The sequence below is a fragment of the Antedon mediterranea genome, chromosome 6 (genome assembly GCF_964355755.1).
Source record: "Antedon mediterranea chromosome 6, ecAntMedi1.1, whole genome shotgun sequence".
Taxonomy (NCBI): Eukaryota; Metazoa; Echinodermata; class Crinoidea; order Comatulida; family Antedonidae; genus Antedon; species Antedon mediterranea.
The window spans coordinates 14,976,242-14,993,491 of NC_092675.1; the positions used below are offsets into that span (position 1 = coordinate 14,976,242).

The window sequence follows — 17,250 nt, forward strand, 5'->3', positions numbered from 1 at the left end:
AAATCGCGGTCGAAATAAAAAATAAATGAAAAAAAAAACCAATTCAGACTTGGGGCAAGTCTATATAGGTATTTGTGTGTGTTAATAGGGATTTGTGTGTGTTATATAGGCCAAAATTTAAAAGTGCCGTAAAAAATTTTCCTCAAGACCCTGGGATGGGGATTTTTTTTCTTAAATCTATATGGTATACTCTATCAGAAAAACCCCCAAAAATGTTCCTATACTTTTTTCCCGCAAAATTTGTACTGAACCCAGGCTAATAACAAATTAGGGGTTCTGTACGGTTAGTATTTTTGCAATACGAGTTTGAACATGTGGGTAAAACACATGTGTATTGAAGTTGAACTCACATGGCGTAGGACTTTGGTAGCATGGAGTACAGTAGGGGTATCTTAATTAGTGGGACCGCTAGTAAACACAATTGAACGGAAAGAGAAATGGTTGTTCGTAAATCATGATTTTATTAGACCTAGGCCTGTTAGAACTTAGTGTCTATAGTAGTATACCTAGGCTAGACAGCTGGCTTACTATAAATAGGCCTAACCCTAGCTAGGTCTAGGTCTGGCTTAATTATACAAGATCAGAGTATTCAAATATCGAATATTATATTAATACTCGGGCCAGGTTAGGTCTACTACTACTAGTCAAATGATGACTCAATATAATAAATACTAATGTAAATACAGTATAGCCTAGGCCTACTGAGTTTTATTAGGCCTAGGCTAGTAATAATAGTATATAAACAAAATAATGAGGATACATTAGCTGATTGAATTACCAACAATAAAAGCAAGCATATGTCGTTTTTATTTAGACTGGTTGATATTTCTATATACAATGACTTTTTTATAGATAGTTGTAGTTGTATATGGCAATGCGCAATGATTCTATCAAATTGATATCTGGAGATGAAAAGACTTTTGTTTCATCATAATGCAATGAATTAAAGTATTAATGTTGTCTACAGTATAAGAAAAATAGTATGTTGTTTTTGTTTTTATTTATCGTCATTTATAAATTAGTAATGATTGTTTTTAATAAATTATATACCTACCAGTTTCTTTGATTTCTTCAATAATAAGCGATCTGGTATGGTTATTCTTCTGCTCTACAATTGAGTATTTGCTGAACAACGGAATGCTATTTAATTCCAGTTTTAGATCCTTCACAATACTTATGGCAAGTCCATTGACTGCTCGTCAAAAGTTGACTAGCATGCCAGTGATCAAATGCAATATTATGTTTATTAGAAGCAAACATTTCACAGTTAGTAAACAAAAAAAAGCATTTTATTAGTCTACTGTAATTTTATTATAGAATTGTGCTCAGTTTACCTTGCAACATTTATGAACATGATTGCCGATAAAGGCTTTTCCATGATACGCTTGCCTGTCGAATTTATGCTTCTTTAACATATTGTCCATCGCTGTAGTTAGTGGCTTAGCACCCTCATCTTTTTCTATTGATTTTTCCTATGAAATTTAACAAACACTGTCAAATCAACTCAAATCTTTATTCGTTCCATATATAAAAAGTGTATATGGAAAAATTGTTTTTCTCGACAGAAAAATATGGTAAAACATTCACAATTACATCATACATAGAACAAAAAATTAAATTTAAAAACATTAATTTAAACATCCATCAACTGTAAAACTTTAAAATATATATTACATGTGCACTGATCTAACAATCTTTGAGGTAAAAATATGAGTTGAATTTTGTACAAAAGACAGTCGGTTTCTTGACGTATCAGCTCTAGGAGCCTGTAGCTGGTCTGACTTATAAAATCACATATGTCATGGATGTTTCTTATCTTCTAAAATGTTACTTAATTTACTTTGGACCTGTTTTTCATAAAGATATTTTAAATCATTAACCGTACAACCAATTATATTTGAGACATTTCTTGTGTGTTTCATTTAAATTACCGAACCAAGTAATAAAAGAGATAACTAGTACTGATTGAATAACTGTTTCATAGAATAATTTCAAAGTACAACAGCTAACATTAAAGAAATATAACTTTTGGTGACCTTTCTTAATTATCTCGGCCTCATTTTTTTCAAAGCTAAGTTGATCATCAATATGTGTACCAAGATATTTGGTTTCATGAACACGTTCAATTATTTTATTTTTCTTTTTTCTAAAATAACATGTAATTTCTTTAGTTAAAATTAATCTTAAGGCAATTCTTAATTACTTAATTAATAGTCTTAAACATTAATTTAACATATTCAGCCTTATACACATGATCGTCAGTATTTTTCAACAGACCAATCAGTACCATGTCATCTGCGTATTTAATTATATGACACATGCTACATGAAGATCGACATTCGCTGGTATATATTGTAAATGAACTTGGTGACAGACAACACCCCCGGGGATGCGCCAGTGTTGATCCTTCTCATCTCTGAGATAGATTTACTAACTTTAACATACTGTAGCCGATTTGTAAGAAAATCACCAACCCACAGAGCAAGGTAATTAAGGATTACCCTTCCATTCAGACATTTTATTCATTAAAATGTGAGGCTGCATCGCGTTAAATGCAGATGAAAAGTCTATGAATAGCCCTGAAGCATAGGTCCCCTTCTTATCTAAATGTGAAACCAATAGAATAGATCTTTTAATGCCACTGGTCTAAAGTCGTTGATTTTAGGGTTACAAATTTTCGGAACAGGTATTATCTCCGAGACCTTCCATAGATCAGGTACCACCCCTGTGTTCAGTGAACACTGGAAAAGCTGGCTTATTTTTTGGGGAAACTGAGAGGCACATGATCTAATCAAATGCCTTGATACACCGTCCAGACCCTTTGCTTTACTAACATTTACCCTTTCCATATATTTCTTAACATTATCAATTTTTATTGCACTTTTATCATTCATTTCATTTTTAAACCCTTCAGCAGATACATTTATTTCACCAAATCTAGAATAAAAAATATTAAAATCATTTGGTTTAAAACTGTGTTCAATTTCATTATTTTTCTTCCCCACACCCTTAATTTTCTCCTTTTCTCCATTCCAGGCCTGACGGGTGTCCCGGCACTTGAATTTGTTCTCAATTTTTTCTCCATATTCTTTTTTACATGCTTTGATTTTCTTATTTACACATTCTTTAATCTTTTTCTTTTCCATCTCGTTGCATTTGTTTTTGGATGAATATATTTCTTAAGTAATTCCTTTCTTACATCTTTTGTGAGCCAAAGATCAGATTTTGACAGAATTTTATGTACTAGATGGTACGCTCGCTTCGCTCGTGTACCATCTAGGTCGTGCCCACAGATGGTTCTCGAATACATAATAATTTCAGCTTAAAAAACTGGCGATTTCAAATGTACGTACCGCAGGCTGTACAGGAACGAATAAATAGACACTGTGATTTATGTACTCAACTAAAATTAGCACCATGGGAATTACTTCCGAAAGAGAAGCTTGTCACAAAATGAGACCAATTGTTTAAGTCAAATTTAAACAAACTTAATTTGTGTTTTGTATGTAACATTAGGGTTGAGGGATGCGGAAGAGGATGGGTGCAAAAAGGAAAAATTTTTAAATATATTCTTTATCCATTTAGTAACGAAATATTAATTGAACTTATTCAACCTTATGTTCCTAAGCGGTCTCTGAGATCTAGATCTGAGTCTCTTCTTGCCCATATATTTCATCCTTCCACTAAGTTTAATGAAAACCACCTCTATTCGGGGAAAATCATAAATTTGATTTAATCGTCAATAAGTATTAAATTATCTAACTCGACTTAATTAGTAGGCCTAATGGTTTTCAATTGTTTCTTAGAGCCAATTCATACTTAAGTTGGTTCCTACCCTACCCACCAAAGTTGTTCTGCGTTTAGGGCATGTGATGTAGGCTACCGTAGGCCTATCCTCTACTGGTTTTACAACGCTACTAATGCCAGTGAGGGAAGGGTGATGATGTGGGTGGTTTAACTGCAATAATAAAGATTTATACATAATATACGGCGAGTGAAAACGCTAGCTCTTTATCCGTTCAAAAAAAATGTATATTATATCCAACCTCTGCAGCACAGATTGAAAAAAAAATGGATCGAATTTCTGTTATGAGTATACAGTACTTGCCTTTACGACGCCTGAGGGAATAGACACTTGTGGAACAGAGATTGGAATGTTCCATTCATCGCAAATCAATACATTTGTATAAACGTATATTAAATCTATCAAAATAGTATTTTTTAAAGAAAATCGGCCTTTCATCAACATTATGATGCTGTACTCTAGCTGTTCAACCGGTTTTCAGCTATTAAAAACAATTATCGTAGGAGGAGATAGGAAAATGCGAAGCCTCCTCGCATTTTTGTGGCAGGTATTTTTCAAGATGGACATCCATTAGACAGTGTATACCACGATCGGAAAACACCCCTATTTGGGGCAAATCGTTGAACCTAAATTCGTTTTAATCGTCAATAACTAATTATCTAACTTAATTTAATTAGTAAACAGGGTTACATCAGGTGGTTAAAATCAGTACCGAAAGTACGAACCAACTTTATATACCATCGAGTAAAAATTCTAGAAGTAAGGCGCGATTTACCGAATTTTGCCCTTACGTAAATGTATATATAGATTCAAAAATTGCTATAGTAGCCTCATTTAAAGTTTCTGAAGAGTCCATAAACATATTCCAATCAGTGGCTTTTAGTTAGATTAGAATAATGCATTACAGTTAAAATGCCTTGTATCACATAGTTTTTTTGTAATATAGTTTTATTTGAAAATAATAATAATAAGTCAATATCAATGTTTCCATTGACTTTCGAACTACATTTATTGATGTGTCTTTGCTAGTTTCTTCATGAGAGCCATGGGCAACAAATTGCTTGTAGTCCTCCCAGAGTTACATCATGTCTCTCTCTTCCTTGCTAAATGCCCCTGTTCATGTCTGGTGGTGTGGCAAAACAAACAACCATATTGGCCTAAGAAATAAGGTGAATAAAAAAAAAATCTATATTACTGTAGGAACAATATTTAATTTATACCCTCAGCTGTAACATGTATATAATATTTATTTTTACTTACTATTAAGTGAAAGAAGGCCATATTTTTTAACTTTATTGTTTCTCTTTTATAACAGAGGCACAATTCTCAAGAGATGTGCAACAAAATAAAATAAATATGGACTTATTTATACACAATCAAATACAAACATTTATAAAATATTATCACATTAAAAAGTATACAAACATTAGGTTATAAAAATACATTCAATACATTTGAGCAAAAGTAAAAGATTGTGTTATGGATATTATAAATTTCGTTGCATTCTTTCCGTGCAGTTGTCAAGAATAATTTACAATATTTGTCAAAGATGTTACTTGCTAATACATAATATTGGTTATACATTGGATTTGATATTCTTCATGAATTTCTAGGTCGTCAAAAAAAAGGTGATATTTAAATTCAGGTGAGCTTGACGTGAATAAAGTCCCATATTTTATGCAAATCATTGTTGTATAGATCTTCTTTAAGTTGTTTAACTATTGAGTTTCTAATATTAATTAATCTAGTACAATTGAATACAAAATGATCAATTGTTTCTTTTTCACCACAATTACACAACAAACATGATCCAAAATGTTGTGGTGACCAAGCTTCCTTTCTTTCTTCGAGTGGTAATGAGTTAGAACGAGCTTTGAATTTTAGACTTGATGCATGGTAGCTACGTTTTTCCAATAAGTATTTTTTCATTTTAGGTTCATTTTTATATCTTAAGTAATTTGCTAAGGATGATATAGTTTGAGCCTTGTTAAACCATGTTATGTTATCTTCTATAATATTTTTTCTTTAAAACCATTAAGCCACTTATTACAATAATCAATATTGAAAAACATTTGCAAATCAAATTTGTTTAAAATGGATTCAATCTTTTGGAGCCATTTCCAACTAAGTGTATCTTTAAGTACAAAAAGAGCTCTAAATAGTAATCTTGGCCAGCGATGTTCTTCCATATTTTGTAGCCTATAAAAGTATGTTAAGATTCTATCCAACTGTATTGATTCAACTGATTGCCAGCCAAGTTCACCATATAGAGCTTCCTTTGCGACATATCTGGGTGTCTTTAATAGATATCTGGCCATTTGGTATTGTAAATTTTAAATTTTTTCTATAGAGTTCTTATTATCACATAACCATATAGTGATTGCATAATTCATGGTTGGTATACCAATTGATTTCCAAAAAATATCACCATAGTATATTCTATTGAAGTCTTCCTGCCCATTTATTATAGATTTTATATTAATATTACTCTATTCCCCTTTTTAACTACTTCATCAATATGGTAGGTATCTTTTATTTTCCTCGATACAAACATCCCCAAATATTTATAATTATTAGTTAGTGCATTTGGCCTATCCAGGCTACAAATCTGGATTTCACACTTGGTAGAGCCGCCACCTTTGTCTCCGCCAAAGAAGAAAATGTCTTCATTATTTGGTTTAATGTTCTCTAATCTAAAATAAACAAAGAAAGTATAAGAGAATACAAAAGATTGTATGTTCTTAATTCTTACGACTGGTGCTTCTCTTTCTTTAAACCCATTTTCCCCATTAGCAGTTTCATTTTTAAATACCCTGGTTCATCATTTCTCCGTGTACATCCTGCACTTTCAAATTCTGCAGTGAACGTATTTTACGCTCAGAGAAAAGTGTTCCTTGTGGAAGATACCTGTAAAAATATTGAGTAGTAGTACAGTAATAGTAATGGAGGTTTTATATCACTGTTGGTGAGTGGAACTATATACAGTACTGCTTTTGTTTCTACAAATTAACTACTATTTGTATGCAGTCTGCTTTGTATTACAACTTTGAACTGTTTTATTTAAAAAAAGTTTTTTTCTTTACCATTGCTGTTGCAAAATTAGTAGTTGTATTTGTGTAGTTTTAGTTTAAAAATAAGTATTGTAATAGCGTCGAGTCAAATTTTATGTCGTTATTTCAAATATGTTTTAGTTTCAGTTTTTATTTTTCTTAGTTTTTGTATTAAATTTTGTAATTGGTATGGACGCACCAACTATGCATGTGTGCCACTGTTAAAAAAGTGTTGTTCCAAATAAATATTATTAATTATTTTTCTTGAATAAAATATTTATTTATATTTAATTATTGTTATTTACCTCCTCAGTTTACGAAGCTGCTGCTAACCAAGGTCAAAATCAGTCTTTAATGTGAGACCTACATTGGGCTGTGTTTGATGTGTTGGGCTTTTCTTACTGATGTATGTATACTGATCTCCAACCGTTTAATTTCTGCAGACCTTCTGGTAATAGTTTTTTTAGAAATGCCTTGTAATGTTGGATTTCTGTATAACACTGACTTTCAATGGCTAAAAAATTAAAGAAACTTGCTGTATGATTTACTAAAAAAATGTACAAAAATAATATGTATTAGGTATTAAAATAGTATTTAAATACATGCTCTATGTATTATTAATTAATAAATATTTGGGTTAACAAGTACTTACTCTGCCCTTTGTCATCAAGTTCAGTTCTTTATTCTTTTTTAGAGATTTGTGCAAGACGTGCTAATTTGTGAAGTTCATCTGGTATGACCTCATTAATTTCACTGTTGATTCCAGTTACAGTTTTGTATTTTCTTTACCTTTTGCACTATGTACATTTATGGTGGTATAGCAATGTGTCCAAGCATACAATAGTTAGCTCTACACACAATAGTGACTGTTTACTCAATTCAGATGCCTTTGTGAGGTCAAACACATTTAAAGGACAAGAACATTTTATACAAGGAATTGCATCACATTTAAGGGTACTAAATAATTGTGACAAACAGTGTGCACAGAATATTTGGCGACATTTAGTTTGAGACATGGACAAGGACATAACATTTTTACAAATGGCACACATAAAACAATCTTTGGACGCATCTTTTAGTTTAAATTGATTTGGTAATGATGGCAAATTGGTATTACAGTAGTTGATGAAAATGTACCATTGTTGTTTCTTTGGAAAGTTGTGTTTTATTTTTGACTCTCTGTTTTTAATATTAGTAAATAAATAGAATGACAAACATAATGTTGTGTGTTCTGTTCAGTTGTATGGTGTTTGCCTTTTACTCGCATGTAGTGCAAATAAAATGTGGATGAATTTTACTATTGTCTGTGTCTTAGACCTAAGTGATTGTGATGTAAAATGTCTGACTTAAGATTTGTAATTTTACATTTTTTGTCAGAATTTCTAAATTTATTGCCACATAAACGACAAAGCCACAGCATTGAACTAGAGTGAAGAGACAACATTTCAACAGTTTATTTACATTTGATACACAAAATACACTAACACAGTACTGTAAACAACGTCAGAATAGGTCTAGATGAGTCTATCTTGATTGATATTTGATTGCCGACCGATTTCGTAAAATTGAGCCGATATGGAAATCTGATTTTTTATTAAAATACAGTATGACCTTGACAGGTGACGAAGTCCCTGATTTTCAATACGCAATATTTTTTGTGTAGCAGACGATTTTCCATATTCATATTTAGCTCTAGCTCGATTTCGTGGTGGCGCTGTTTGTTCGGGAACGCTTAAATACATCACAAGTAAAACAATACAAAATAATACGAAAACCAATTTTATGTGAAATTTTCTTTTAATAACCAGTTTATTAAATATAGATAAAGCGAAAAACTATTGTAACTTTGTTTAAATTAATTTGTATAAGACTTATAAGAAGCAATTTACTATTGGTATACCTCGATCTAAAAATTGTACGACTCGCTCTTCACACTCTATTGAACACGATGTTTATAGTAACTATAGGCAGATTCGCGCCCTTTATAGTATGGCTTTTTGTCTCAAAATGATATTCTCGAAAATCATTCCACCCCACCAATACACATTCGGGGTCGCTACTGGATATAAGCTCTGTGGTATACACGTGGCTCAGCTCAAAAATCGTACCACAATCCACAGACTCCAAAACACCAATTTATTTCAGTCAGGAACCGGTTTGCGGCAAACGGCAGCTATTTTTCTTTACAATTGAAACAACAACAACAATATTCATATACCACGGGATGCCCTAAGCTTTTCCCTCATGGTTGTATTTTTTAAATCAACTTTATCTTTTTTCCATACAACCGCCAAGTTTGTCTTCACAAACCCCACTACCAACGGTCCACCGTGTCCACATTTACATATCCACCAGCACTGTTAATTTGCATTGCTCTGACTACAAAGCGGTATGGCTGCAAGCCAAAGCCCAGTGCATCACACTGTTATTGGACACCTTTGTCTTTATCATATAAGTTAACAACTGATGATCACTCTCTAAAATAAATTCATTACCGTGTAGATATAAAATAAACTTGGAAACTGCCCAAATCATGGCCAACCACTCGCGTTCAATAATCTCATAAGTGCGTTCATGTAGCAAAACCCATTAAGCAATGATCGCATCATTCTAGAAAAAACTGCCGGTGCATTTACCATGGCAAAAGGCAACACCTGGTAATAAAAAAGCACCTGTGATGTGACAAATGGCATTTTCTCCATATCGGACTTGCAATAATCTGCCAATAACCCTTGAGGTCAAATTTTGAAAAAAAACTTACCCCTTCCCAATCTAGATATCAGGTCTCTGCATTTGAATTGGCTCCAGATCAATTGCTGTCACCGCATTCAACTTTCTAAAGTTTATGCAAAATCGGTTCGACCCATCAGGCTTCCTTACTAACACTAACTTACTACACCAAATTCGGTGAACACATCCTTAAAGCGGTCCAGTAAGCCTTCCATCTGTTTCCTCTGCCCGTCTTCTATAACTTCACTAATGGTGGTAACACCACTTCCAAAACACCATTCTTTCCACTGTCGTCTTCTTCAATTATACCAACGCCTGACATACCAACTTCACTTGTCCCCATGTCCCCAGCACATGTCTCTCTGTCTATAAATACAACTTATAGCATAAGTTTTCTCCTGACCCTTTACCACAACCCGGTACACATGTTTTGAAACCCAAATTTACAATCTCAAACAAGACCACCCCATTGCATTAATAATAAGAATATAAAATTGTATATAGCACCCCCCTCTATGTAAGTGGTGGCGCCAGGCAGGATTGAGCATGTTTTTTGGGGAGAAAAATATGATATCCCTACCAAAAATAAAACAATACCCTACTGAGTGTGTCAAATCCAGAATTTTCAACTTTAAAAGCCACTAAAACATCTCGATTTTCCAGAGGCTCCACCCATGTTGCACAATAGGTGAGGAGGCAGGCAGAATAGCAAATTTGTACCAAAAGGCTGGGTATAAAGAAGAAAAAACAAAGAGAGCTTGTGGGAAAGACAAAGAAAGGAGAAAGAATTTAGGAAATAAAAAATGTGCTGATTGTAGATCAATGCTTGTATGTATTGATAGTACTACTTTCTAGCTACTGTATGGTAGCATAGATTCAGTATTCCAAGTGTCCCACTTTCAATGAAATTTTGAAAGGTTGGGGCTGAGGTAAAACTTACAACTTTCGTCTAATTCAAAGTATAAGTACAATTTTTGGGGACCTATGTGACCCAAGGTCTCTGTGATGTGGCTGGCTCCGTCCCCTACCCCATTATCCAACGGATACTAGGTCCGCGCACATGCCCCCCCCCCCCCCCCGCCCCCAAAAAAATCCTGGCGCCATCACTGCTCTATGTTATATTAAATCAAAATAATCACCCTCTATGTTTATTTTTTGCCAAATTGAGTTTGGCTTTCCTGCTCAAATTAGTCCTAGCCTATTTTTCCTTCAAAATAGGCAAGTTATTTTCAAAATAATGTTTTTCTGAATATTTTTTATGGATTTGAGAGGCATAAAAAAGTCGGCCCTCATGTGTGAGACTCGTGCATTATGCGTGAGAGTTGGCAGGTGTTAGAAGAGTGCCTTCTGTTGTTCATCATGCTCCATCACTTGTTGTTTTATCGTCTCATGTTCTACATTCTGTTTCTTTCATTCAATACTTTCCCTCTCTTCCGAAAATGTCGACAAATCATCTCCTTCAAACCCAATTTCCAGATTTTAATAATTTTCTCAAAATTCATATTACCGTACTTTACCCAGCCCTTCAAACCATATATTCACATGGCACAACCAATAACATGTATTATACAAACAAAACAGTTTAATTCTCTCCAATCCTATAACAACTAGGACAACAATGTATAAAACAATACTTACAACACTGTATATTACTGTATACCAAAATAACAACAAATACAATAGATTAGTCTTAAAAATATTTAAAAATATGCTCAGACGAAACCAACTATATCGTAACCTGGTGAGCCCACCTTTTGTCACAAATTGGTTACATATGATAATGGTGGTCGTCAGTCCTGTAACAATTGATTTAATTCTTTCGAACGCCAACCTTATTATATGCATGGATTAGATCTAATCATAACATGGATCCTAACCCAACGAGAGGGGTTATACCGAAATAGGTAGGTACCAAAACAATACTCATAGTCAGTCCAAAGTCCACAATGCTGCATCCATGGAAAACCTAAATTTCCGCACCCACTGTTCAGCTCCAGCCTTGACTTCCCAGGAATTATCAGCTGGAATACACTGTTCTGATGTTTTCTCCTCCCGGCGCACACCCACGACATGCACAATTCCATTGAGCCAAACAAAGTTGAACGAAAATCGTTCCACCCCATCATATCCACCTTCGGGATCACTACCGGATAGCTCTGTGGTATATACATGTAGCTCACACTCGTACCACAGACTCCAAAACACCTATTTATTTTAGTCAGAACCAGTTTACGGCGAAAGGCAGCTATTTTTCTTTACAAACAACAATATTCATATTCCCCAGGGCCAACATTAAACAGAAACGTCAACAAGTTGTGGTACCCCAGCTTTTCCCTCATGGTTGTTTTTTTTTTTATATCGACTTAATGCCTATATCTTTTTTCCATACAACCGCCAAGTTCGCCTTCAAAAAATCCATATAATAAAACAGTAAAAGTTGCATTATTCACACACATGCTGTGGTAACAGTAGTTCTTGAGTTCATTAGAAAAAACATTCCTTGATCTATTTATTCAGGGGCGGATCTAGGATTTTGATAAAGAGGGGGGCCAATATCTGAAAAATAATCGTTTTTTTTTTCTAGATGCCCGAAGATAGCATCTGAGGCGTTTTGGCCAGTCGATTCTTGTCATATAATTATCTGAATATAGTGGGTTTTATAGACCATATTTAATAGCCTATACGGAACTGTTTTTTTTTTTTGCGCCTAAAGCCTGTTTTCCCGTCGCAAATTTTTACACATTTTTTACGCGATCGTTAATGGTTTCTTGGTTCTTTCAACGTTGCTGGGACACACGCAAAGCCAAGGCCGGTCACATGCAGTCGGGCCCGTGTGAAAATTGAAAAAGTTACGGGTTTTGATGCAACCCAGCTGGCCTAGGACATGTTTTCGCTGATATCTTAATCTAGTTTTTACACTAAAGACAAACATTAAATTTAATTGTTTTTATATTAAAATTTAGTTTTACTTACACTTGTTATTTTGAAATATCAGATTTTAAAAGAGTACAAAAAACATCGTCGCGTTGTAAAAAATCAATAATTGTCAGCGCGTACGTATTTTTTCACAAACAATGATGACGTAATTTATGAACTATTTGATTGGTCAGTCTGTTTTACCGATCGCAACGTTGAAGTTGAACTCGGTTCAACTTTAAACACAATTGAAGATTTTAACGATTTTTAATGTTGATTTGTACCCCCTTTTCCTGTAAAATCGTTGATAAAATCGTATGTAAATGGGTGCATTTTCTCTTACAAAAGGGGCCAGCCCGGCCCCCCCCCCCCCCTAAATCCGCCCCTGTTATTTTTAATCTAAGGGGAAGCTGATTCCAAATGATGGTGTCTAACAAATGCAATTCTAAAGCGGGAGTTGAAATCATGATTCATTCTTGTGCTCAATAATATCCAAATAATCACTTAAATCAAGTCTTTACAAAATAGATTAGAAATAAACTAGAAACAAATAATGTATAGAGCTTGTATACATATGATATTCTAAGAAAAAGAAATAAAGGTGAAGAATGGGCGCTCAAATTTGAAAAGGTCATGCACCGTACACATTTTTTTTTTGTGTAAGAGTGGTTTTAAGTAAATTTCATATGTTCTGCCCCATACCTTAATGCCATAAATTAGATTGAATGAAAGCATATAAAGCGTAATTAAAGTAGTAATGGAAAGTGTAATGTTGTAATTTAAATAAAATACCTATACTCTTTTCTTTTGTCCAGTAAAAACAACCCTAAAGTGATTTTGCATGGAGGTAGGGAGAAAGCACATACGTGCTATCCCCTAATCCCTCCAGGAAATAATCCTTCATTTTGATATAATATACTTTTCTGCTGCAGATTTGTATATCAGGGCTCATCATTCGTTAAAACATTAGCGCTTGGTTCAGTACAGATGTGTGGAATTGTACAAACTGCACCTCTTCCAAAACTATCACCAGCCCTTCCGGATGTCCCAACCATTTCTGATGAGGATACTGGGAAGAAAAAACAGAATATCATCACTATGGCAGCTGGTCTACCACATTTCTCAAGTGGATTTATGAGGTCATGGGGTCGTGATACATTTATCGCTTTAAGAGGGCTGCTACTTCTTACAGGACGCTTTGATGAAGCTAAGTAAGTATGGGCGGCCATTAGTGCCAAAATAGACAAACGTTGCCGTACGAACAATTCCGCTCCCGTAAGGCAAACTAATGGCGTTAAAGACATAATTCCTCGAGTGACAAACAAATATTGCCGTACGGACACACAAACACATTGCCATATGAACAAATTGCCGTATGGTTAAATTGGCGTAAGTACAAAAATTGGCGTAAGGACACAAATTGGCGTAAGGACAAAAATTGCCGAAAGGACAAAATTGCCGAAAGGACAAATTGGCATACAGTCTAACTAAATATAAACGTTGAGGGCAGCATAGTATTTTAAAACCACGTGACTGAAACCACTCTGTGTCCAGTCCTGCCAGGTATATAAAATATACCAAATTGACTATTGAGAATTCTCAACTATTACCTCAGTACGACGAAGTTTACTGGTATATTCAAATAGGCTGATTTCCTTGTTAACTTAACTTAAGGGGTTCATTCATTTAATTACTGAATTCTGATTGGCATGGTAGTAGGCCCTAAAGGAAATTTACTGGAATCCTATTGGATGGTAAGGTGGTAGTAGGACCATGTCCATCCCATTGCAGTAATAATAAAGTTGAGCCACCTGCGACCATTACAGTGTCTTACCATGCTAATGTAGGAGTGGGGAAATGTTATGCTTACTACTGTTTCTTTCTTAATAATTTAGTACAATTATTAAGAATAAAGAATACACTTAACAATATAACAAATAACATTAATGTACGATGTTACAAGTTTAACACTGTTCTCAACTATAGTCATTTTGGTATACTTGAGAACATTGATAAAGAATAGGATAAACTTAACAATATACAACAAATAAAATTAATGTACGATCCCGTTTAACACTGTTCTCAACTATAGTCATTTTGGTATACTTGAGCACAGTGATAAAGAATAGGATAAACTTAATAAAATACAACAAATAACATTAATGTACGATACCGTTTAACACTGTTCTCAACTATAGTCATTTTGGTATACTTGTCCAAGTCATATTCATCTAAAAGATAAATGCTGAGTAAACGGGACTAGTGGTCCTACTCTAACATCTGGACGACTAAGGAGGTACCCCAGTATAATCCCACTAAGTGACTACCAGGAGCAATCCGCCGTTTTCTCACAAATACAGTATCGAATTTCACTATAATATTAATAAATCGTAATTGAGTTACACTCAGATTTAAAAGATGAGGCTGAGTAAACGGGACCAGTGGTCATACTCTAACTTTTACTGGACGACTAAGGAGGTACCCTAGTATAATCCCACCAAGTGACTCCCAGGAGCAATCCGCCGTTTTCTCACAAATACAGTATCAAATTTCACTATATATAAAAAAACGTAATTGAGTTACACTCAGATTCAAAAGATAAGCCGAGTAAAAACGGGACCAGCGCTCCTACTACGTACCCTAGTATAATCCCACCAAAGTGACTCCCAGGAGCAATCCGCCGTTTTCTCACAAATATTTATTTTCTAATACCATAAAAACCATAAGTAAGACATGGCTTGACACAGGCCTTCAATCATCGATTATGTTTTTAATCCCCAGCAGGACTCTGGACACAGAGTGGTTTCAGTCACTTGGTTTTAAAATACTATGCTGCCCTCAACGTTTATATTTAGTTAGACTGTACGCCAATTTTTGTCCTTACGCCAATGTTTGTTGTCCTTACGGCAATGTTTGTCCTTACGGCAATTTTTGTCCTTACGCCAATTTTTGTCCTTACGCCAATTTTTGTCCTTACGCCAATTTAACCATACGGCAATTTGTTCATATGGCAATGTGTGTGTGTGTCCGTACGGCAATATTTGTTTGTCACTCGAGGAATTATGTCTTTAACGTCATTAGTTTGCCTTACGGGAGCGGAATTGTTCGTACGGCAACGTTTGTCTATTTTGGCCCTAATGGCCGCCCATAAAGTAAGTACACAGATGATGTAAAAAAGAAACAAAGTATTTAAGCCATGGTGGGTGGAGAAGCAAACTTATCACATTTAAAACTAAACTCAAAACTCATCTCTTCAGAGAAGCATAATCACACGCTATTACTTGCACAGATCTTGGAAAACACAGCGCTTTGAAACCTTTGTCTCTTGCGCTTTATAAATGTTATTTATTATTATTATTATTATTATTTCACTGGGATGTAAAAGTCATGATAAATGGCACCTCTAGTTGGCGAACGTTAGGAGGAAATCCCTGAAAATAAGGTACTTCCGGTACGGTAAACGATGAAACTATTGTTAGATTAATCTTTTGTTTGTTAATCTGTTGTTATCATTCAACGTTATTTTCACAGGATTCTTGAATATATTTTATTTAAATTTCTCCACCGATCAGGAGAAATGGAAGTGGAGTTGTGGCTTGGTGGTTGTGATGCTTGGCTACCAAGTACTCCAAGGGTCCTGGGTTGAAGTCCGGTCACATGTCAGGATTTTTTCTAAGGACAAAACTACAACTCCACTCCCAAAGAATTGTAATAAGACTTTAATTATGTAGAGCATCTTGTGTATATGTTTGTCTTGTGAACCTCTGAGGGTCCCTAATGATCAGCAATTGCTGGATGGATCACCCTCAATAAATATGGTTAAAAAAAATCAAATTCGGCGCAGGCAGGGATTTCCCCTTGTACTGTATAAACATGTGCACACAACATTTCATGTCACTGTGTCGTGTCAGTCCACCGTATGATTTTACATTTAGTAATCACGATCGTGACTAACGCATGCCTTCTATTGGCCCATCTTTCATCACGGTGAACAACCACGGAAAAATGTATTGTAATTTTGTCATGCATATACTTCTGCTAAATTTGTGACAAATATGTGGTCACGCATGTGTATGTTCAAAATGCGTGTTTCATCAAAAATCATTTTGCAATGCCATGACCATACCACACGATGCGAGGCGGTCGGTAACTATGCTGTGTATTTGGCATCTATTTAAAAACATTTTAGTTATTAATTCAATCTAAAACTGCTATTTTTCCCACTAGCACACAACTCAAATGTGCAGAAGTGCAATACAAGTAATTTGACCAATAATTTTGCGATGGATCATCCTGCCACTTGCTTTGAGCTTTTCTTGTTCCCAAGTGGGAACCAAGGTTTAGATGTAAATATTTGTACACATCATTTTGTATTGAACAAACCATTCTTTTAGATACATAATACTTGCATTTGCTGGCACCGTTCGACATGGCTTAATTCCCAATTTACTTGGTGGAGGCCAACATGCAAGATATAACTGTCGAGATGCAGTCTGGTGGTGGTTACAATGTATACAAGACTATTGCAGCATGGTTCCTGATGGTACACAACTTCTGAAATGTAAAGTCTCAAGGATGTACCCATCTGATTCTGATGAGGCTCAACCTGCTGGTTTTGTGGTTTGTATAAAACATTAGATATGAAACCCTCCTTTATATTTACAGCCATATATTTTTTCACACCATGTTGAATCTTATGATGAAAAGCTAAGGTTCCTAGGACAAATTAACAGAATAGTAGTATACTGA

The 17,250-nt window shown here is 34.7% G+C and overlaps 1 protein-coding gene across 2 annotated transcripts in view; it reads left to right on the top strand.

The window, feature by feature from the left end:
* Window positions 1-17,250, top strand: part of LOC140052159 (glycogen debranching enzyme-like) — a 150,515-nt gene that overhangs the window by 90,402 nt on the left and 42,863 nt on the right. For both annotated transcript variants that reach the window (XM_072097595.1, XM_072097596.1), the window contains exons 18-19: window positions 13,434-13,712; window positions 16,896-17,121. In XM_072097595.1, the coding sequence (XP_071953696.1) occupies window positions 13,434-13,712; window positions 16,896-17,121 (505 nt within the window). The remainder of the gene's footprint in view (window positions 1-13,433; window positions 13,713-16,895; window positions 17,122-17,250) is intronic.